This window comes from Candoia aspera, chromosome 2 (genome assembly GCF_035149785.1).
Source record: "Candoia aspera isolate rCanAsp1 chromosome 2, rCanAsp1.hap2, whole genome shotgun sequence".
NCBI lineage: Eukaryota > Metazoa > Chordata > Lepidosauria > Squamata > Boidae > Candoia > Candoia aspera.
In genome coordinates, this window is record NC_086154.1 from 79,857,384 (window position 1) to 79,882,949 (window position 25,566).

Genomic DNA, 25,566 nt, shown 5'->3' on the forward strand with positions numbered 1-25,566 from the left:
TCAGACAATTACTAGATGGCAGTTAGAACTTAGATTTTCCTTCTAGTAGTTGTCTGGCAGTCATAAATTAGTACCATGAAGTCTAAAATTACCTAAATTCACTGAAGTTCTTGGGTTGAATGAGGCTGTTGGTTCTGGGATAAGAACATATAACTCTATGTGTTGGTGGTTCAAACTGATAGAAATCTCTTAATGTGTTTGCTTTGTTCTGTCTTGGTTTTCTCTTAGATGCCAGGAGAAGACTATCATTCTCTCTTGTATTTACAATGATGCTTTGGAGTACCATGAAAATATCTCTACTGAATTTGGCTTCTGTTTCTATCTATCAGTGCAATAAGCAGTTCTTATTGTTGTGGTTTTGTTCTATTTTTAATTGCCTTCTTACATTTATAAGACCACTGGCAGAAAATGCAGGGTTCAATAAATATATTTCCAGCTCTGAATAAATAATGCATAAATTCCCAAGTCTATAACATTTTTGGACATCACCTCCAAAAGCATTCATGTAGCAGGACTGGAAACAGTTGAGATCCTAGAGATCTTTCCCAGCCATTCCCAGTAATGGCCATACTAGCTGGCAAATTCTGAGAGTTGAATTCCACTCATCTGGATAGTACCCAGTCTGGGGAGGCTGTTCTAGATAAATTTAGTTTAAAGCATTTATATATGTGCATGTTCTACCGTGTCTAATGTCTGTATTGCAAGTTGCTATTTATTTAAACAATCAAAGGGCAATTTTCCTCTGTCACTGTCCCCTGGTGCTAATAATAACATTTTTGCCAAGGCTGCACAAACAGTACATGGCTGAAGTTTGACTGCCCTCAAATCCCAAAGCTAATTCGACCACTTTGTCTAAAAGACCCCATGATTCTCACAGCTCTTCCAGTTTTATGGCATTTCTCATTGCCAAAATTCTCATTGGATTAAAGTACAATCCAGTGCATATTTAATCAGAAATAAGCCTCACTGTATTCAACACAGAATTCCGTGAATGCAATGTTTACTCCTTAATAAGTGTGTTTAAGATGATAGCCTGAATGGTAATACTTCTTTCATTAGTCATGTGACTTGTAGCCAATTAATCAATTCATTAAGCAATTAGATTTAAATGGCTTGAGTTATAGTTGCAAATTGCAACCACCTCAGTAAATTTTGAGGTACTGTATATTGAAGGGTATAATAATTTACAGCCTGATAAATCAATGCACATTTTAAGTGATGGTTAAAGTAGAAAGGCCACCTTTTAATATTTTCTTTTTTTTTTAATTCCCTATCACAGTGACAAACTAGAGTTAAAATGGCATAAGTGTGCCATTAATCCATGTTCACACTGATGAAAATTGGAACTCACTGATTAGAAGTGGTGTCCTTTGATTAATCGCCTAAAGCTTTAGCTGATTAAGCTGCCAATTATGGCTTATAGCTCTACTTATTGTTGGAGTAGAGTTCATAAAGGAAGTGTTGTAGCTCACTTGGTGTTCTTATTTCCTCATGAACGGAGTTTTACAAAGTGCAACCTGGAAGAGGATACTACTATAATACTTACAGATCTCATATATGTTAATAGGGCCATGTTTCTCATATTGAACCTATATACCCCTTGGGAATGGAATGGTTATGGCTATAGCTTAGACAAGAAAGGGGAAGGACGCCCGGTGCCCCTTACAAAGCATCTTTTGCTGAATTTTTTGTCCAGTTCAGAAGCTCTCTTTCCACTTGTAATGTTATATATGGCTTACCTCTTAAACATGTAGATTAGTTGTTGTTGTCATCTTTTTTCCCTTTCTCAGAGATTTCCCTGAATCTCTGGGAAATAATACTTACAGATCTCATATATGTTAATAGGGCCATGTTTCTCATATTGAAGCCCACAGTAACAGTGATAGATCTCACACCTATTACTGTGAAGAATGCAATAGAACTGCGTTCTCAAGAACAAGTATCTTAAAGCAGAATAAATTACTCCCCAAACCCATACAACAGACATTTACTGGAGAGTTCTTCAGATTTGCCTTATAATTTCACATTTCCAATTTGGAAATGTGAGAATTTTTTTTTTTTAATCTTTCCATTGCTGAAAATCCTCCTGTAGGAACATTTCATAGTGGAGGCAGTTTTAACTTCATTCAACCTTCATTTTAGCTTCATTCAAAACTTCCCGACATTTGCTCTGCTTCACTTTCTGATTATACCTGCTTCAAACAGATTGGCTTCTATGCTTTTTTTTAAAAAAAATCTGGATATTATGTAACAATTATGTCACAATGTATTGAAACCGTTATTGTCTTTTAAAATAGATTATTATTCCATAATATCACATGTCTGAAAATTAAGGATTTCTCGTTTGGAAATCTGAAGCCCAGCTTGTAAATTGCATTTCCAGAGGTGTGTATAGAATTCTACACCACAGTACTTCCTTTCGATAATCACTGCTTCATGCCTGAAGATTTTGAGCTCACTTTACTCATGTAAAAAGCCATCCAGTAAGTCACGAGCATGAATTCAAAGCCATTCTAATCTTTTTGTACTCCAGAAAAAAAAAAAAAAAAAAAAGGATTGTGCCATGGCAATGCAGAAGTGCATAAAAATTGGAACTACATGAGGGGTGGGGGTGGGGGAATAAGGACGATGATTCTGAATCCTTTGATTTCGTTTGTGTCCTTCACAGTCACTCAACATATACATTTACTTTTAAGAAATATCTACAGCAGATTTAATGCAGTCAGCAGATTATCCTGTTTTATATGGCTGGCTGCTGAATACAGTTCTATAATCAGAAAAAGTAAGATGATGAACTTCCTTGGAAGAAGGGTTTAGAAGGGGGATAAAAAAATCCATCTTTAAAGAAATGGATTTCTCATGGACAATCTTGAAAACTGATAGCACCTTGTCTTATTTCTCAGAATCCTAGACTGGGAATTTGTCAAACAGAAGCACATAGACAGGTAATGATGTCTTATCTTTTAGGTGATGCTTGTACAATGGCAGACTACAGTCAACTAAAGGGGATCCTCCTAGACCTTCAGTCACATCGCCAGAGGCAGCAAAACCAGCCAGGAGAAGACAGAACCCAAAAGCGCTTCTTAGTCGGAGATATGTTTAATTACTTGGATATAAATGGTGATGGGCACCTCAGCAGCTCTGAATTGGCTCAGGTTAGTTGCTGTTCGATGAAAACTGAATTAGGAAGTGGATTGCATTTTCTGTCCAAGGTGTAAATTGAATGTAACCACAACAAAACTATCTTGGGAATAGCCTCTTGCTAAATACTATTCAAAACTGAACAACGAGCTCTCTCACTATTGCTGAGTTGGGTTTTTTGTTTCTTTTTTAATTTGCCATTTATAGTTATACTGCAAAATATGAAGTAGCTATGTCACATTTTTCCTGTTTAGCAAAAATTGATCTATGCTGGATTCTTTTTTTTCAAACATGTCTTCCTTCTTGAGATATATGCGTGTGCGTGTGTTTGCATGAAAATATATTAAAACTAGAACAGAAGCTAATGTCAGAATTTCATCCTTCCTAAGATGATTTAATATATAAACTTTGCTAACACCTTTATTCATCATCTATACACACAATGTCCTTTTATAGTTGCAAAAAGTGTTCATGAACTATAAAAAAGAAAGTAGTGTCACAGGAAATAGTGACTTTATAATGATCATCATACTGTTACCTAAATGCTGTATCTCTAGATCCCTGAGAAACATCTGGTTACAGTCAGAAAGAGCATGATGGATTGGCTGGACCACTTATCTCATCCATGTAACTATATGGTTTTGTGAGATGACACCAGAAATAAAACTTCCTTCTTTCCATGATTATGAGCATGTATGTATGTATATGTGTGTGTGTATGTTTGTGTATACATGCATACATACAAACATATTTGGTTCAGCTCCTAGAATCCATATAAGAAGAGGGTGGTTTCCCTCTTGTAATTTCATATATAATCCAGTGAAAAAGGACTGTGAACTTATCTACTACCATATGTATGTCACAAAGCAGATAATTCTCTTTTCTCCTAATTTTCCTTCTTCCACCATTATTTATTATATCTATTGCCTCCTCCCTAACATATGGGAAAGCATATATGTTTAAAATATTTGACCATCAAAATGCATGTAGAATTTGAAGTTTCACCTAGAGTTCCTTGGTTTGAAGTTCAAACTTTGTTGAATTACAATAATTAATTATAAAATAAAGCACTCCATAATTCAGATCGACCCAGTTGCTTTCTGCCCTCCTCTCTCCAATAATCTGTGGTTCTTCAATCATTAGTTCATTCAACTTCTCACTTTGCTGCTGCAGCTCCAACAATAATATGTAAGTGGTAAAAAAAAAAAACCCTTCCATTCCATTTCTTCCTGGAGCAGAAAAACTTTTTTAAAAAGTAGTAGATTTAGAGTTAATAGATAGGTGGGAGACAAGGAGAAAGATTTGAAATTACTGGGGGAGAGAATTGAATTTGTTGTGATCCTGACTGACAGAACAAGGAGGTCCAATTTAATGGACACATGCTTCGAGTAAACCAAACTGTATTTCAGTTGGGGGAGATGAATTGGTTTCCTTCAGTCCAAGAGAAATGAAAGAAGGGCCAATCTTTGGATTGGAAAAACCTGAACGCAAACGGAGGCCTTAATTCATGTGCAAAGTCTTGGCAGAAGAAATGAAAAGCAGTATATTGTCAAATAGTAAATTAGATATAATGGCATCCAAAACACCATGTTTTTTTATTAATAACTCAGTCTAGGTCACAGAAATAATAGTAATAGTAATTTCTCATCCTTCATTTTATAGCAAGACTTTATCACTAGTATTATTTATAGCACTATTATGTTTGAAAAAGAATAGAGCCCCAGGAGGGTGTCCAGGAGTACAATCACAATGAGAGGTAAAGCAAAGATCACCCCAATCTCGGGCTGCCACAGCCAAGCCATGATTATATCTGTCTACTTGATGGCTACTTGATGAAATGTTATAATGACGTTTTCTCTCTTTCTGAGTAGTAAAAAATTCCAGAAGTTGCACTACAGTGCTTATTTCCATTAAAATAAGGGAGGTTTGGGAGCATCATGGTAACATTTGTTCAGTTTATAAATATTCAAGCAGCATCTAATAAGTATTATGAAAAAAGGAGATCGATAAATATGCTCATGATCTATTAATTTGTGACTTGGTTATCTACTGTGAATTCCCACATTTGCCAGGACTGTGCAAATTCTGGAAATCCAAGACCCCATGCAAGTTAGTGTCTCTCGGCTACTCATTCAAAGAGCCTGTATATATGAGCCCAAATAAAATGCGCCACTGCCTTAAGAGTCACAGGTTTCCTTAAAGCAGTGGCATCTTTTTTTCAGGTTCACATGGAAGCCTGAAGAAAGTCAGTTTACTTGAATGAATAGCAGAGAAATGCCAAGTTTATTAAGGACTAAGGTGGGGATAAATCCTGTAAACAAACATACAAGCAAGCAGCAAGCTGTATTTGCCCAAGGTCCAAAGCTTTCTTCTCAGCCATTTTTACCAGCTCTGGTATTTGCTTCTGTGAGACCCAAGATCATCACCAGAAGCTCTGTTCTGAATACTCTCCCTACCTTTGACCTTCAAAGAGGTCCTTCTCAGATGTGTCCTTCTAACTGTGGGATGATCTCCTGAGAAAAGATTGCCTGACATTTCCATTCATGACTTTGCCTGTGGTGTGAGGCAGCAATATTCTCAGTTTCCTCACCCCTTTTAATACCAAGTTAACATTATTTTAACAACACTTTAATATATTTTAAAACCTTTTAAAATGTGATACTTTTAGTATTTATCCCTGCTTGGTGGCAGTAAGTGCTTTTACCATTATTTAGCTTTCTCTAATGTGTTACTATTTTTATTTGTTCCCGCCCAAAAAATGTTGAAAAGATATTATGTAAAGATAATTGGGATTCAGTTTGTCTATCCATCTGTACATCAGCAGGACAAGTCTCTGAAAACAGAATAGAATGATACCAAATTTGATATGGTAGGAGAAACCAGCAAGGAAAGATAGAGTTCAAAATGGATACAATTGAGACAGGGGTCATAGATAAAAACATTCCAGATTTTTTTTCCCAAATGCATCCCTGGAGGAAGATAATTGGACAGTGGGTTGGAATGTTGGCAGCTACTCCTTCCTCCATTCTGGCCCTATGATCCAGTGGAAAGTTGCTATTGAAGGGTTGGAAAAAATTCCATGTTATGCTCTGTAGGATGTCTATACCTGGATATTATTATTATTATTATTATTATTATTATTATTATTATTATTATTATTATTTCCAGATCGTTTTGTGGTTCTGGATATACATGCTATTGATTTTGTAAGTGATGATTTTACTTCTGTTTAAACAATTTACCATACGTTGCCCAGAAACCTAAAATGGTAAAATCAGAAATGTCAACTGAAAATAAGTTTGCATAACTAATATTGTCAGTTTCTACATAGTGGATTATCATAATTAAAGTTAGTGAAGCAGCATCATTTGAACAAAATTAACTTGCTCCTTTTGCAATACAGAAGTATCTTTGTTCTTGATCAGACTTCATCACCAATAGGAGGGATACTTTCAATTTCCCTGTCACAATCACAATGGAAATATTCTTTGAATCCAGTTGTGGGTAGCACAGCTTGATGCCACTAATTCATGTACAATTGACAGCATTTAGCATCTCTACCTGACAGTATACAATGCCAGACTATTTTGGGGGATAGAATTCATTTAATTAATAAACAAAATAACATGGTGTAAATTGTTCATGAATGCCTTCGTCACAAAAGAACAAGATTCCTATTAAAGTCATTACTCTGATCCAAATATTGACATAGAAGTTTTTAAAACATTAAATCAGGGCTCCACAATGTCACATATCTTCTCCCCATCAACAAGTACACTTCCCCAACAGCATAATGTAGACAGCAGGTGAAAAAAGTATCTCTCTTCCCACTAGGCATATGTGGCTCAGTTTAAAACTGGCCCATGTCAGTCTTGCAAGTTTTCATTTATTATTCCATTCTAATCATTCTTCTGCAAATTACCTAAAAAGAATAGAAAAAAGAAAAGAAAATCTGCAACTATCATCCTATACCATTTTCTGAATATATGTTTAAAATGCAACTACCACAATATAGGCCTTTTCAATATATTTAATCTCCTCTAATATTCACTTGTTTATCCAGTTACCTATATCATTTTTTTATACAGCTGACCATAAAAAGCTATCTTGTTTTACAAGTTTTGCACAAATATTTGCAGTCGTATATGAAATCTTTGAGCTGAGAATGACGGACACCAGATGATTCTGGGTATTCCGAGCATCAGCACTGGGAGATCAAAAGAAATCCATGATGGAAGACAAGAAAATGGGTTTTCATGATTGCCATTATATTTTTGCAAGAAATAGCAACCAAGTATTGTGATACCTCTCAGAAATAATGTATTTCTGTCTTTGGGAGGGATGGAATGTCACCATTAGGGATTAGCCACCCTGATTAGGTCTGTTCTTTTTAACTCTCTTATTTAAATTCCCAGCCCAGCAAATACAGTATATTTGTTCCAATCTTTAATTATACATCCACAGGAAAATTTGTCAGACTGAGCCTAGGGACATTAGTGTTACAAACTTTGAGAAGAGGGTAAGAGTCTCACTTTATTTTTAAAAATTTAAAAGCCTAGCATGCTTACAGTAATGCTGAACTGTTTGAAAACTAGGTGTTTCTTGGTCTTGGTCTTTCAGACTGGTCATGCAACCACTTGTAATTCATATAAATGTTTTAAATCTCTAAATCAACACTTGCAGACCCTCTCATAAAAACATTCTGATCAAAATTAACACTGCATTCTGTAGAAAATTGGTTAACTAAAGATCATGAACTGGTAATCCTGATGAATGCTTTTTATTTATTAGCCACAATGAGTACTGCAATATCATAATAAAACAGCAGCCCAGAGAGTAAAGAATATGTATATTCCATAAGCGATATGTAAAATGATAATTGGCTGTAATAGATAGATAAATAGATAGATATCAGCTGCTTTATGGTCTGAAAGCACTCTGTTTCAGTCCTGTCTAACTAGCCTTGGAAGGACAAGCTGCCCATCTTAATTATCATAACAGCATGAAATATATTGAGATATTTTTAATGGGTTGTTTAGCAAAATCAGCTACTTGGCTGAATCGTTGCGATAGATCAAAGCAGGGCAGATTATCTAACAGCCAATATGCCTTTAACTCATGACTGAGCACTAATTGGTTGAACATATATGTGAAAATATTTGTCTGGCTTGGAATACCATAAAATGACCTTGTGCCGTGTGCTTGAATGATAAAGCAAAGTGTGATTGTATTCATACGTTACAACTAGCTAATACATGTGATAAATACACCAATAGAAGAATTGATCTTCATTATTTTACTGGCAAAATGCCCATCATTATAACTACAGGGTGCTAGTGGGTGCATTTGGAGAGAAGTTTGTGTCTTGCTGGTCTGTTCTTTCATTCAGATTCACTTTTGCTGGAGGGTCAGTCAGTATCATGACTACAAAGCTACAAAACTTTATTCTTCTGCCATAGAAGCCATGAGGAAAGGAGTTTCACTCAGGTGACACTACTGAATTATGAGCTAAATCTCTTCCCTGGAGCTTCTGATTTCTGCTACTGAGAAGCCAACCTCATATCTGCAGGACTAACTCCAAGTCTTTTCTTGCTCATCGTTCTAGAGTAGCCTTCTCCAACTTGGTGTTCTCCAGTTTTGCTGGACAGTGCATGGACTAGTGATAGTGCCTAGGAATTCCAGGGGTTGTTCCAAAATATCTAGGAAGCACCAGGTTGAGGAATATCACACAATCTAATGTATAAGGCACAGTTATTGATGAGAGAGAGAGAAAGAGGGAGATACTCAGAGCTTTGCTGGGGAAAGGGCAAAGCATGAACAGGGGTGAATATTCTGTGATGCTTTTTCAATGTAAGGCCAATGGTGAGGGATTCTGGCAGATATAATTAAGCAACAATATCAGTTAAGTTGACCATGTGGAGTGTAGAGAAAGTCCACTATACTTAGAGACTTAGATAACTCAGCCTTCAAAGTGTTATAGACTGCTGTGGGTTTCTTCTCTGTAAAGAAGGCCAAACTGGTTACGGAGGCATCCATGGGACACAAAACTTCCATCAAAATGATGCCATCAAAATCACATGTGATGTCATGCCATGAGTACAAAAGGGTAGAACTTCTGTTGTAACAGAGAGACACTGCTTTCATCATTTACCCTTCCTTGACCTGTTCTGTGGACATCTCTGGTTGGATGACCAGTTTTCTCTGCACCACGATATCCCCAACTACTGTAGTTTACAGGAGAAAGTAACAGCCATTAAGGTTAAAAGGAAAAGACAAAGAAGTTAAATGTATCATTGGAGTAGGGGCTAAACTGTCATTACCAGTTATAACAAGGTGCAGTATTGCTTCTTTTTGCAAGTCATATTCTTCAAATGATCACAATGGTCAGAGGATCCTTAGTCTCTTCCTCGGTATCAGAAGCAACTACTGGAGAGAGGTCAAAAAAGTCAAGAATCTTATCAAGCCTCTGGAAGGGAGGGGGCTGAAATGGAATGTGAATCTGGAGGGGAGGGTGATGTCATGAGTACTGATGGTGAGCAGGAGGGGGCCTCGATCCAGGGTGGAAAACCATGCATTGTACTGAGGAATTAAGCAGCCATTCAAAGAGACACAGATCAGACCCTCCTTAGCCTTTGGGGTTTATATGTCTGGGTTTTTCCCACACTTCTTCAGTTTGTTAGGATTCTGTTAATGTAACAGTAATAAACACTAGAGACCTACTCCTCGTCTCAGTGTGATTTCTGACTGTTAGGACACATCACATTGGTAGAACTGAAGAAATTGCTTTGCATTACTTTGTCATTTCTGTAATTTGCCAAATTAGGTATCAGACTGTTACCTAATATCCACTGGATCTTTCACTTAGATAAAATCATTTTCAACCAACTTCCTTCCTGTATATATTAGTACAGTTGTGTATTGCAAATTGGTAAAATGATTTAAAAATAATTTGTTAAAACTTACATCAGCTATTCATGACTATTCTGTTCATTTCAGAAGTTCAGTTGAAAGTCAGGAGAAATGTTTTAAATGTAGAGAATATTGTAGCAACAATCCATATAATTGTTGAAAAAAGCACCACCAACTGTGTCTCAAACTTCCACATATTGAACAGGAAAAGAAAAGAAACAAAACGAAACAAAATGAAACAAAACTAGAATTTCATTCTGGGAAAGTTCCCAATTTATTTACTTCAATAAATATCAATTATTTTCAGCAAGAAAATGTCCTTAGCAATTAAAAAAAAACAAGATCAATATTTGTTCTGTTAATTCTTGGTCCCATTCCAGTTTTAGAAAAACCTGATTGAAATCCTCCTCCCCAATTTATTCTTATGAAGTATCAAATGAACATCTGAGTTATATATGTGCCAGTCACAGCTGTGGTAATTGAAGTGTTATTTTCATTAAAAATTGTCATGGATTTATGGAATTAGTTTCATAAATCTACTCAATAGGAGGTGCTAAAGTAGTTTCTTAGATGACATTAAATCAAATAAACATGTCAGTACTGTGAACAGATAATCAATTCACACTTCAAAGCCTGACTCAGGGAAATTTCTAGCTGTAAGAGATTGATTCCAGCAGTTATTGTTGAGATTGCTTTTATTAAACATTATACATGGTAAGTAAAGATGTGTTGCTTTTTTTGAAGTATCATTACTCGAAATTGTCATTGAAATGGACCAAGTCTGGAATTATAAGCAAAACAAAAGATTCCTGGACTATATCATGAAAAAAATTAGCATTCTCGAAATAAAAAGTATATTTTTATGGCTTCTCTTGTCACCTTGTTTTTCAAGATTCTGCATCTCTGATGATCCTTATTTTTTTTTTCTTGGCTAAATTACATGCATTATTATTTTAAATACTAAAATTATGGTTGTATGTTATTCTGTTTTCATTATGTGCAATAGTCTATGGCTAGAAAAAATAACGCTATTTAATCTGATAATTTATTAAATTGGTTAAAATATTTCTATATGCAAGTTTGTCTCCCAACCTATATCAGCAATAGCAAGGTGATTTCATACAGCTGAGGACTAAGGGTAATTTTCAGAAAAAAATGGCATTGTTATTAGATTGCAACTATATACACTCATCCTGTTCTGTTTGTGTCCTTAGTTGTTTAACTCTGGACAGCCCAAAACACTCCCTCATCCTATTTGTCCAACAACAACAACCCTTTGAGATAGTCCAGGCTGAGAGAGAATAACCAACCAAAAATCATCCAGTTAACTTCCATGGTTGAGAATGGACTAGAACCTTGATCTCCTGCCTTGTAGTCCAACACCTTAACTGCAAAATTATACTGGGTTCTCATTCTCTCTTGTTGTCTTTCCTATCCTTGTCCTTCCTGCTTCAGCCACTGTTTGGAAAATCAGTAAAAATATAATTATATGCTGTCCCAACAAAATATTCTGCCATGTGGTAAGAAGCAACTGATCTCCAAATGGCATGGTCATCAGCCATACAATCAGACTTTGCTGTATTAACTGTGTAGCTCTGCATGAGTTCTGGTTCTAGGACTAAATCTGTGCCAAACTCGATTACCTGCCATCAACAGGAAATTGGCATCCACTACCAATCAAATAGCACATTTACTATTTATAAGAAGGAGTTGGATGCATCAGCTCCATAATCTGTCACTCTTAATGTCAGTGCTGGGATGTGCTATATATCTGGTAAGATCTTACAAAAATATATATTAAACATACAACTTTTCTCTGTATATATGCAGGAAACTCCTATCTTGCTACTGATTTTTGAAGCCACCTGACTCCAGAAAGGCTCTGCGTGAATTACAATATTTAAAATACATAATTTAAGAAACATGACCCCCAGTCATGCAACTGAAATGATAACCAAATATGAATAATTCCATCTCTTTCTTTTTTATTGATAGCTGAAAAAAAGGGAAGATCTGGAAGATGATTTCTTGAATTGTACTCCAGAAGATCTTCTCCGATTTGATGATTACAATCATGATGGTTACCTAACCCTGCAGGAACTCTATACTGCATTCCGTAAGTAATAACGTAGCTCTGTGTGCGTCTTTCTCTTTTGCTGTTGCAGAATGAAGGAAGGGTGGAAAATGGTCTTCTTCCTTTGCAGGGAGCCAGTGATATCTGTTTTTCTTGAGCTTAGCAAATCTTCCCAGGCAATGGTTAACACATGTTTTGTGTGCCCTTAGTAATCATTTTCAGTAGCAAATGACCGCCAGCAGTGAAGGTCTGAGCGGGAAACAGAATAGATATTTTGATTAGTGGAGGAGATGAATACGATCAATTCAAGGAGCTGTAAATGCCCACCTCCTGCCATTGCTTCAGGGGCAGAGGGGTGTTAAGGAATCATGCAGGAGAGAGGAACTTTGGGCACCATTCATTGTTAATCAATGAAGGCAAACCAAATGTTCACTATGGTTAGGGATTTCTTCTATAATTTCACTTAATTCATATTCCTGTTCTAATCTTACATTTGTACATCAATAAATATAAATATTTGAAGTAACGTATCTTGTAAGGTGTACATTCTTCTTGAAAAATTATGATAAACATATTTGCCATCGCAATATGATTTTGTTTCTTAATTGACAAATAATTATTTAAACTTAGAGATATAGGAGTGATTTCAGTGTAAGTAGCAAAAGAATACAAGGCTCCTTCTCTCTCATCAGCAAATCTACTGTTAGAATTTATGAAACACAAGTCCATGGAAGATTGCTTTAGCAATGGCTTTGACCCTTGTTGTAGTTCACTGTTATTGACAATACTGGCAATATTATGTAGAATGTTATTTCTTGTTATCAATATGGAATAAATAATTCGTTGGGGTTAGTGTTTAATTCCTCTTTGTCTACTAATGGAAAGGATCTGTGTGACACTTGGTTTGTTTTATAACTGCGAAATATGAGTGTTTGCCAGTGAGGCTTATGGGTTTTCTTTTAATATCTATCCGAGGATTGTGTCAATATTAATTCTTCACTTGTCTACATTGTGAATAGGTGACAGTTCTCCACATGGGTTCTAAACTCAACTCTTCAACATTTTTTTTCATAAAAGAGTCGTATTGTTCTTATGTTGAAAGATAATTTTAATGTGATATTTGATGCTACAGTGATTATGACTGAAGCACTCTCCAGGGTTGCCTTCAACTTCAACTCTCATAAAATCCAAGTGTAGCTCATAATAGGCCTGTCCCCTTCCCTAGCCAGTGTGATCTGCACTCAATTAGTTTCCATCTTGAACTCTGGTATTTCTGAATTATAGCTTCTATAGCCTCCTGGTTCACTTAATGTAGATCTCATAATTGGGAAGTGGAAAGTGCATTTAGACTTCAAGGATAACATCTAGCAAGCGTCTGTTGTGGCCATCCAGCCCCCATTCTGGATCCCTCTCATAATACTGTAAGTTTGTTTAGAAGGGGAATGTAGCATGAAAAATTTAGAGGTAAATTCTCCATTTGATTCTTGTTGGCAGATTCCCAGAAATACCACAAGATTTCTGATAGTTCTTTAAGAAAGCTGAGAAAAATAACAAGATGAGTTCAGTCAGACACATTTATTTATCACTAGCACAAATATTGCTTTAGAGAAGTTAGGCCCCTAGAGGACATAGTCAACTGCACCCAGTAGTATTTTCAGTAGGATTCTGGTTTAGGAATATATATCTCAGTAAGACAATATTCATTTGTTTGAGAAGTTTCTGCTTTCAGGAGATATGAAGACATACATTGATTTATTCTCCGTTTGATGTTTGGAATTTGAGAATAAAAGCTCTAGTTTTGCACTGGGAGTTATGTAGCCAGTGGTATTTTGCATCATGAATACCTTCCTGTTCCAGATTTGCCACATGGACATGGAAAAGATATTGTGAAATAGCTTTTGGATTTCTTTTCCAATGCTTTAGTTTGTTCAATATCATTCTTAAACACAACCCAAAAGGAAAGAGAAGCCTCTTGTTTTTATGTAGCTGTTTGAAGTGATTTTTTTAAGGGTCTGGAAAAATGTAACGTTTAACTATCATATTGGATTTGTTTTACGTTATCAGTGGAAGTAATCCACTGCCAGGTTCCTGGAATAATAGATACGATTTTTTTTAAAAAAAAGGCTTTGTGGTAATGTGATATGAGAAAACATTTTGAATTTGAAATACCCTTTAAGTGTTCCAAGCATGAATCAAAATACATCTTTGGAAAGTTTTGTTTCAGGTGCAAGAAAAACCCATGGAGTGAGTGAAAAGGTTGGCTGCTTTGAATCTTCTGCCTGCTCTGCACACCACAGTTGGGCTGTCATTTTATGGCTTGCGATGGGGCTGCTCCTCTTTTCCCCCACACGTGCCGAGCCAGTACCACAGCAGCACTGGTCATGTCCCTGCTGCTATTGGTCTAGACTGGACTGGGTGACATGGTGGAGGGGCATTCAGAGGAAAGAGGCATGTGACCAGACAGAAGGTTGCTTGTAGCTGCATGCATGCCAGCCTTCCATGCAAGTTGCTGGATTTCTTTTTAATGCTGTAGAGCAGTTAGAATTCATATGGGTATGTATGTATGCATGTATGTGTGCTTTCGAGTCAGTCTTGTCTCCCAGCAACTGCCTGGACAAGTCCCTGCAGTTTTCTTGGCAAGTATTTTCTGAAGTGGTTTGCCATTGTCTTCTTTCTAGGGCTGAGAAAGAGTGGCTGGCCCAAGGTCACCCAGCTGGCTTTGTGCCTCAGGCAGGACTAGAACAAAAAGTCTCCTGGTTTCTAGCCTGATGCCTTCACCACTACACCAAACTGGGTCTCCTGCTACTCATATGAATATCATCCATTAAGCATTATCCTGTGCTTTATTTTGCAGGCAGATAATGCAAATATGTGCCTGCATTCTAGATGACTTCACATATAAGGCTTGCTAATACTGCAGTGGCTTTGTAAAGAGGATGAGTTTTGGTTCAGTTGGTTTATTAAACTTTGAAGTGCATGTGCACTCTATGCAACCTTTTGCATATTATTGCAATATTTGTGTACTTAGGAAGCACCAGCAATACCCCACCCCTTTTTTTATTATTATTTTGTTTACAGCCAGCAGCCATCCCTATGTGCAAGAAAAACATCAGGGAAAAACAACACAACTGTTTTTGCTGGGACTGTGCACGGCAGGCAAGCTGCAAAACAAAACAATCCATGCCTACAAAAAAATGGCCAAAGAGATGGTTAAAAGAAAAATTAAAACATAAAAAGCATATAAAGAAGATGTGCCAATTAAAAGGAATGTTAACAAAAATGTAGCTGCTCTCTGTTATGGACTCCTCTGATTCTGGCCTCAAGGGGAGAAACCAGTGGATTCTTAGCATTAGGTGGGGAGTGAGCAATTGTCCATTTCCAAGTGCCTCTTGTCCCTTGTTCTGTGAATGGACCGGTGGCTTGATACTGGCCTGGCTTCTGTGGCTTTCTCTGGCCCTAGACACAGGACCTGTTTCTCAGACCCCTTTTTCCTGCCTTCAGACTGTTTCCAGCCCATATTCATTGTTCATTCATAGGTAAGAACCTTGTTATGCTCTAAACAGATCTCTGCCTGATTTATGAAGCTTTGGAAAAGCTTACCTCTCATCAGCTACTCTGAGTAATTTATGATAACCTAATTAAAGCCGACAGAATTATAAAGTGCCTTTCTCTTTACCTGCTTTTGGTTAAAGCTTTGCATAGGACATTGTCTTTCTCCTGTAATCCGTTGAATTAATGGTTCAGTGGATTTTATTTAAAGAAATTGAAATTACTTTTCTCTGTTCTTTCTCTTTGGAGGTGGAGCTTTTGTAATATCAGATTCTAATCTAAACAGATTTTTCAGCTAGTGAAGAGATAACTGTGTTGTCAAGGGATTTATTTTAATGTTTTCAAAAATATTTTAAAAATCATATACTTGGCCAGTTTTATGCAATTTTTATGGTAGGTAGCAGTAGTATATCACCTATGCTTGTGATCCTGGATTCAAAAACAAAGGAGTAGCAACTGTTCTGAAATTCTCATTGCTTCCTAGGTCTAGAAACTTAAAACACGTTGAAATTTGTTTAGATGGACACAGAATAAGGAACCATTTTGGGGGTTTGTTTTGACAGCAGACATTTAAGAGAAACATTTCAGTGGAATGTTTCAAATGGTCCTATTTTATTCTAAACTTGAAACAAAACGAAACACTGTATTGCATTCAAGCCTCCATCATAAAGTGAATTAAGCTTACCATAAAGACCTGAGATATATTTAATGAGAGCACATTTATATCAATAGTTCTCAAAGGGAAAGCAAGTTAAATTGCAACATTTGTAGTTTGGAAATAGGCAATGAAATCTGAGACAAGTTCAAAAAGTTATATAGAGCTGAAGATTAGTAAGAAGTGTTAACATTATAAGTTAACCACAAAATGAACTGTAGTTCCCTTTCTGAGTCCTGTGAGAGTTTCCAGTGTAGCCTTTCACATAAAGGGTGTGTAACAGTATGCTATGTGTTATTTCTGAGCTGATGGGATAGGGATGTTAACAGTGTATTGATTTGCAAGGCACTCTCTAGATTAGAGTCTTAACTTGCTTAGATTTGTATGATCATGCTTGGGGCATAATTAACTTTGGTTGTGCTTATGGCATACGGGCCAAAATGTGTCAAAACTGACTGCTTCTGTCCTGACCATTAGCAGTTGGTGAATACATGGAACAAAGGAAAGGTATAGGTTTAATAATTAATGAAATGCCTGTAATATATGTGAAGAAAGTATGAATTTATATCACCTGGAGTGGTACATGTACAAGCTTATAAGATAGAAGGCTAGAGTTCCCAAACCTCCTTACCCTGACACTCTCTGGTTCTTTACACCCTTACTCCAGCCATGGTGTATTGGCTAGGTAGCCCCCTTTTCCATCACCTACCTTCCAGAGGGTATTCCATCTGGCATCCTCCCCAAAACTGAGCTGTTAAAACTCTCATAACCTTTGCTGCTTTTCTGGCAATTAAAAATGTAAATGTTAAACTACAGTCTATATCACAAGCTACATGTTGCACCATGTAACTGAGAGGTATGTGACTCAAGGTTTCAGCACTTCTGCCCCCATCCCTCACGAGGTAGACCGCACACCCAGAAATAAACTTTATTTAAAAGAAAAAAGAAAAAAAACCCTATAAAAATCCTTTTAAATGTTAAATATCCAAAATGTTAACATTCAACAGTGAAGGAGATACAGTAAATGAAGATCTGTTCTTTATGGGGGAAATTATGGGGGAAAAACATGATTAAAAAAGAAAATGTATTGGAGAAGGTTTAATGCTCCCAGGAGATCATAAAATGCCACTGCTCTGCTAATGAATGAGCATTGTCCCAGGATCTATAGAAAGATACTGGGGAAAGTTTCAAATTAATTATTAAATATTAGAAAAGATTCTAAAGAGAATTTATTTTTTCATGCACATCATGTGGCCATACATAAAAGCCTGAAATAAACCCAATTACTGAACTTGTACCATACAGAGAAATAAAAACAACAGGAAATGTTAGCACAGCAGTCAAAGAAATTATTACTAGCACAGATTTCTGTCTAAACTTGTTATCTATTTCTTTAGAACTAGCATTCTCTTGAAACAGATGTTCTTTCTGTCTTTATTATCTGGGCATTCTCCAGTTCCCTGGCAAGTTCAAACTTTAATCAGAGGCTGTATCTTTTCCCTGCTCACAGCTTTTTCTTCCATTCCCTTCTCTAGTTCTGCCTTTGGCTTTTTTTTTTTTAAAGGATTCTATATCCAGCAGGGGCCAGGGGTATCTCCCTATGGCTACATGGCCAAAAGAGAAAAAAGACAAGGTTTCCTCAAGGAACTGTGGATTCTAAGTCTGTAGTCTGTGCTGCAGGGGATATTTATTAGGATTGTCTTAGTTCTGCAATGGAACTATATTCACAATGTGCATGTTATGGTCCAGTGAACAGTAATAGGAGAACATAATTTGGGCATTAAAGGAGGAATCTTCTCTAACAATAAAGTCCTTTCCATTGGCAGACAGATTCTGTTGGATTTCACCCTCAGTTTCCCTTGCCCCATTACTCCATCAGTCTGTCTTCCAGCAATACCCCCCCCCCCATTTCCAATTGACCCCTTCCCTTCCACTCAAAGTCATCTTTTCATTCCCAATTAACTCAGTGGTGGCAATTCAAAAGTAGCAGGTAGAATTTATCTCTACTTCCTCTCCTGCTCTTTGTCCGTTGGGATGAAACATAGTGCAGATGACTGCCAATAGACCTGATAAAAATTAGCTAAGAGCTCCCGTGATGGTGGTGGTAGAGAATAGAGAGAAGATAATATTCAAAATACCCAAACAGAGACAATTATCTATTTTGATGCTATAATGCAGTCCAGATTATTTATTTATTTATTTATTTTCTATTCCGCCTTTATTATTTTTATAAATAACACAAGGTGGTGAACATTCCTAACACTCCTTCTTCCTCATATTTTCCCCACAACCACCACCCTGTGAGGTGAGTTGGGCTGAGAGAGAGTGACTGGCCCAAGGTCACCCAGCCAGTTTTCATGCCTAAGGCGGGACTAGAACTCACAGACGCCTGGTTTCTAGCCTGGTGCCTTAACCACTAGACCAAACTAGTTGTAAATAAGCCACATTTGGATGTCAGAATCCTTATTTTCTTATAAGGATCTGTTTCCCAGGTCCTTACCAATGTTAGTTTGTAAGGATCTGGGGACAGAAACCTTTAGAACTCAGCTCTTTTTCCTCTCCCCATTTCACATCCTAACAGAGCCCCTACTTGATGCTTCTCATCCTTATGCCAGGTAGCAGTTGGTGATTGACATGTCCAGCCTTCTTGCCTTGGTCATTCCTAGCAGCTGATGGATGTCTCAATGCTGGTAGGTTGTTCCTTTAGACCTCCAGTAAACAACTCAGCCAGGTTGTTTTCTGAAAGCTATTAATGTGGTGATTATTGGATAATTCTTGTAAAGAAAGACTTTTGTAAAAGATGATATTTTGCTTTGTTTTCCCATTTAGTTTTTTAACAACAACAATAGCAACAAATTGGCCAGGAGCATACTACTTGGCAGGCACCAAAGGAGATCTTCTAAAGCACGTTTGTGCCTTTAGTTGCCTTCTCATGACCTAATCCCTGAACAGACTTTCTCAATCTGGTCTCTTGAATGGAAAAGTATTGGATTATAATTCTGAGTATCATCATCATCAATAATAAACACCATCAAAGTAATATATATATATATATATATATATATATATATATATATATATACATACATACATACATACATACATACATACATATACACACACACACACACACATACACACACACACATACACACACACACACACATACATACACACTTTAATAGTAATAAATAAATGGACACCATCAAAGCCATCAATACCTGGGCCACACCTGTGATATGAGACACTGCTGAAATTATTAACTGGACTCAAGCTGAACTGGACAGTTTGGACTGAAAAAGAAGAAAATTAATGACTGTTCACTATGCATTACATCCCTGTAGTTATATCTATCTATCTATCTATCTATCTATCTATCTATCAAATTTTGCCACCTCCCATCTCCCCCCAAAGGGGGGACTCTGGGTGGTTTACAGCTGAGATAAAACATTAAAATACCATAAAAAGTATAAATACAAATATAATATTACAGATAACTACAGCATAAAATCCAGATGACAATATGAGTTGGAATATCACCCACGTGTATCTAAGAGGCCATTTAGGGCACTAACCATCTCCAGGTGTGATCACTCCCACTCCCGCCCCAAGCGAGGTGGCAAAACCAGGTTTTTAGTTGTTTATGAAAAGCCACAAGAGATGGAATCTGCCTTATCTCTGGGGGAAGAATGTTCCAAAGGGCAGGAGCCACTGCAGGGAAGGCATGCCTCCTGGACCCCGCCAGATGGAACTGTCTTAGAGACGGGGTCCGTATATATTGATAGATTATATCCGCCCTGCAGAAATAGAGGAGGAGGTTTACTTCAAGTCAGACAAACTCTTGAAGAAGAAAAGCATGCATTGGCTGATTATATAAAACACAGCCAAGAACAAGCATTGATGCAAGTTAAAATTTGGAACTTACTGAATGTACAGGAAACAAAACATGACTATCGCAATAATGTAATAAAAACACAAACAGAATGCTGGCAAGGAAGAGCATTACATGGTCAATGTCTACAAAAGATCAAGTGGAAGGAGGATAAAGATAAAACCTGTCAATGGCTTAGAACTGGAACATAAAAAAAGAAACTGAAGGCTTGATATTGGCTGCTTCAAAAGCAAGCTAATTGAACTAATGCAATCAAGGCCAGAATTGAAAAACCATCAAATGATTCGAAGTGCAGATTGTGCAAAGAAGCAGAAGAAATGGTAGATCATATACTTGGCTCATGCAAGATCACACAGACTGAGTATAAACAATGACATATCACAGTTGCCAAAATGATTCACTGGAACATCTGTAAAAGTTATCATCTGCCAGTAATGAAGAATTGGTGGGAACATATAGTTGAAAAAGTAGTCGAAAATGAGTAGGTTAAAATATTGTGGGATTTCCTAATACAAACTGATAAAGTCTTGGTGCATAACACACCAGATTTAACTGTGGTTGAAAAGAAGAAAGCGTGGATAATTGGTGTGGCAATACCAGGGGATAGTAGGATAGAAGAAAAAGAATTGGAGAAGATCACAAAGTATCAAGATCTGAAAATGGAAATTGAAAGATTATGGCATAGACTGGCAGTGGTAGTCCCAGTGGTTATCGACACACTGGGAGCCATTCCAAAAAACCTTGGACGGCCCTCAGAAAATCTGTGCATTGACAAAATTTCCATCTGTCAATTACAAAAGGCCACACTGCTTGAATCTGCACATATACTACACTGATACCTTACGACATCCTAGGTTCTTGGGAAGAACTTGATGCATATGAAGGACAATACCAGCTAAAGAACTGGCAGCTGTGATTTCACATTGTCGTGTATATAATAATAATAATAATTTTTATGCGCCAGACTCCCAGCAACTCCCACAGTTAACGTGGCTATGAATGTTCTGCCTGGATGATACAAATTGTAATCCAGTATATCTGGAAGTCATCAGATGGGTAAACCTGCCGTGCTCATTGCAGGATTTGCAAGGCAGGATGATGTTACACTGTCCCTGCATAGATAATTGCCCAGCCACCAAAAGGGAATCCATCACTCTCTGGGACAATCTGTCCAACTTCTGAATAATCCACCATTATTCTGTTTCCCCTACTAACCAGCTGACATGTATTTCCTGCTCACAGATTATTTTATTTTATTTTATTTCATTATGTATTTCAAAAGTAACATGAAATATCTGTGTTGTTTGGTTTTCAGATATGCAAATAATCACTTTAGCTTGCAATCCCAAAATGATGACTGTGCATATATCAAACAACCTTTGGAGGTGGGCTAGTGCGATATAAACCTGGCAATTTCCACATTGACAGACCTAATAATGAAGAACAGCTAATAATAAACCAGACCACAGAGTAATCCTAATTAACTGGCTTGGAAACAATGCAGTAATTTGGAAAGCTCATGGCCCAGCTGAGAAGGACTTTAAATATGCTCAAATGACTGCTTTTGAATAAAGCTATTTGGATTAAATTTGACTGAAGGTCATTAAAATTAGGCAAGTCACTTTGGCTTTAATTTTATATGATGAAATGAAGAGGGAAAATTTTTGGCAGATGGGATGTTCTGGCTGGAGAAATAATAATGCTGTCTTCCAATGCCATATAATATAATCAATGTGGGCAGGTCAATTAGCAATACAAATGTGTCAAAAAAGAAGAAAAACATGTATTCAGTCACAGTGATTCTGTCTTGTCAACATAGTGTGGATTAATAACATATCATTAACTTGAAGTTAAAGTCTGTGTAAATTGTAACTCACTGCTCATTAGAATTCTCAAAAATGGCATTCGCTTCTGATAGCTTGGGTCAGGCAACAGAACATTTATACTCTCGGAAGCTCAATGGAGTATGTGATGAACTCCAATGCACTTAAAGAAAAAATAAAGTTTTTTCTCAATAGTGGCCACTAATAACACAGAATAATCTATAGTTCTGTTCCAGTTTAATTTTTATTTTTATTTAAAAAAAAATCAATATGAACACATTCAAATATAATGTTGAATATATAGTTCCTACAGAACACTATACTGAATTCATATATTCATTCATTCATTCATTCATTCATTCATTCGCCATTCCCTGCCCCAACTAGTTATCTAGTTGGGGAAACATGCATGTTCTTTGTCATTGTCTTCTTCCAGAATTGGTTGGTTGTATTTTTCTTTTTAAAACTTCATGGTCTAGTAGTACTTACTGTTAATTGATTGATCATGAGCCATCAAGTTGTTGTCTTAATGACCACATGGATAGATTTTCTCCATGATGACCTGTTCCTAACCTGCTCCTTCACGTCTTCCAATGATGCACTCATCACCACTGTAACTGAGTCCATCCACCTTGCTTTTGGTGATCCTCTTCTCTTTCCTTCTGCCTTTCCCAGCACTGGAGCCTTCTCCAGAGTGCTAGGTCTTTGCATAATGTATGTATCCAAAGTAGGATAATTTGAACCTGGACATTTGTGCCTCAAGTGAAATTTATGAGTTGATTTGTTCAATGATCCTTTGTTTGTTTTCTTGGCTGTCCATAGTATTCTCAGGAGATTTCCCCAACACCAAATTTTAAATGTGTCAATACTCTTCCTCTCCTGCTTCTTCAAAGTTCAACTTTTACTTCCATAGAGGGTCACAGGGAATATTGTGACTTGCAGAGTTCTGATCTTTGTAGGTATAGACACATCATGAATATCTTTTCCAAGGCCTTCTTGGCTGCTCTGCCAAATGCTAGTCTATGACATATTTCTTGACTGCTTGTTACTTTACAGTTGATAGTTGATCCTAAAAGGCAGAAGCTACAGTGTCTACCACGTTGATACCTTAATTGTCAATTCTAAGGTTGATTGGAGAGCCAGTTTGGTGTAGTGGTTAAGGCATCAGGCTAGAAACCGGGAGACTGTGAGTTCTAGTCCTGCCTTAGGCATGAAAGCCAGCTGGGTGATCTTGGGCCAGACACTCTCTCTCAGCCCTAGGAAGGAAGCAATGGCAAACCACTTCTGAAAAACCTTACCAAGAAAACTGCAGGGATTTGTCCAGGCAGTCTTCAAGAATTGGACAAGATTGAATGGATTTAAAAAGGTTGATTGTTGTACCTGTTGTCATTAGTTTGGTCTTCCTTATATTTAATTTTAGTCCCATTTTTTTCACTGTGCTCCTTGACTTTTATTACAAGAGTTTGCAGATCATTTCTGTTTTCAGCTACCAGAGCAGTATCATCAGCATAGAGCAGGTTATTGATGTTTCTTCTTCCAGTTTTAAAGCCATACCCATCTTCTTTCAGTCCGGCTTCCCTTAATACATATTCATCATATAGGTTGAATAAATAAGGGGAGAGTATACAGCTTTGTTGCACTCCTTTACCAACCTGGAGTTAGTCTGTTTTGCCATGTTCTTTCTGTACTGTGGCTTTCTGACCTGTATATAGATTTTGTGTCAGGACAATGACATGTTCAGGGATTCCCATTTTTCCAAACACTTTCCACAGCCTCACATGATTGACATAATAAAAGGCCTTTCTATAATCAATGAAGCACATACTGACTTCTTTTTGGTATTCTTTGGCGTTCTCAATTATGCAGCATGCATCAGCAATAATGTCGTCTGTTCCTTGTGCCATCTCGAACATCTGGCATCTCCTTTTCCTTGTAGGGCTCTAATCTGTGTTGGATGATTCTAAGGATTATTTATTTGCATGTGAAATTAAGGATATTGTATGATTGTTTGCACACTCTGTTAAGTCTCCTTTTTTGAGTATTGGAATGTCTTATTAACTCATGCAACACTGTTTTACACATGGCTGCTTTGAAGTTATAGCCATTAAGTTAAATGGTCTTCCTCCCAAGTAAATGCCTAACAGTTCCCAGTTTCTCATGGTCATATGATAACCCTAAAGTATCTCCCAGCTGAATGCTGTTTTGCCCATCAAGTTTTAATTATTTTAGTATGTGAGTTTCTGTCATGCTCCTGCAATTTTTGGTTCCAGAGTAGGAAGTAATCTATTACTTTATTACCATTGATTTGTCTCTCTTGTATGCAATGCTATAGCTAAACTTCAAAGGAACCCTAGAAATCAAGGGTGCATCAGACTGAGGCAATGTTGAATAATAATATTTAAGACTCCTGAGGGGAAAAAAATGAAGTTTTCTTCAAAGTGACTGAAGCAATTGCCTCTGAGCCATATTTGCCTCAATATATACTCTGCAACAGTGTTATTAAATAGCTTGTTTATTCAATGCCTCCCAGAAGAATGAATTATAATCAGGTCAGTCTGATAACCCTATTCTCTGTTGACAACAAGATGAGTGAGAAGAACATTATCTGAAACTTGAATGCCTACAAATTGCTTCAGAAGTGCTTGGCTTTAGGGGTGTTTCAAACTCATACACTGGTATTTCATTAACTCTCCATCTATAACCCTTAATGCTGCTTGAAGCCATAAAAACAGACATGGGGCAAATATACCTACCAGTTTGGTAAAAATATAAATAAGGTGTAAGCAAGCAAAATAATCTCTAAGAATGCATTGATTTTTCAAATCCTGTGAGTTCTTTCCTTGCTATCTCAATGCCCCAACCTCAATATTACCATTTAGTGCCCTTTTGACTAATCTTCAAAATATTGTTTTATTTTCCAAAGCAATCTGGTGAAACAGTTTTAAAAAGAGTTCAAATTATTCTATGTACAATTTCTTACTAGCATTTGCAGTGAGATCAGGTTGAAATTCTGACTGGGATGATTTAGTTTCAGTGCATCTGCCTGGCCCAGGAGACTGGATTTGTTAACCCAGTCCTTTCATGCTCCATAATTTTGCAGCTTTGATCCATGAATAGAAAATTCTGACTTTCCTCTAGCAACCATAAAGTCACAGGAGCTACCATTCATCATCTAGATCCAATATTAATCAAGGCCTAGGAAATATTTATGGAACTGTGGATTTGTGTGAAACACATTTGTCATTGCTGGTTACTGTGTTGCCTTTTTGTCCTTAAAAAGGCTGATTATTTTATCTTTTAGCATATGGTGGAGAGAATATGTACACAAATTCTAATTATCATCTTGGTGTTACAGCTAATGAAAATTGTAGGTGCTCTTTTTGTTAGAGAAAAAACTAAGGGACTTATTGAAATCATTTGGGAAAACATAGAGGACTTTCCTGATCATGGCTACCCAAATATTACTATTTTGTTTCTCATAAGCTCTAGAGAGTAAAGTGAGGACTGGTGGAATGGATAGTAT

The 25,566-nt window shown here is 36.8% G+C and overlaps 1 protein-coding gene across 1 annotated transcript in view; it reads left to right on the forward strand.

Annotated features, from left to right (window-relative positions):
• FSTL4 (follistatin like 4) overlaps positions 1-25,566 on the forward strand; it is a 455,036-nt gene that overhangs the window by 263,256 nt on the left and 166,214 nt on the right. Inside the window, exons 4-5 of the mRNA XM_063292323.1 lie at positions 2,968-3,155; positions 12,046-12,166. Of these exons, the coding sequence (XP_063148393.1) occupies positions 2,968-3,155; positions 12,046-12,166 (309 nt within the window). The remainder of the gene's footprint in view (positions 1-2,967; positions 3,156-12,045; positions 12,167-25,566) is intronic.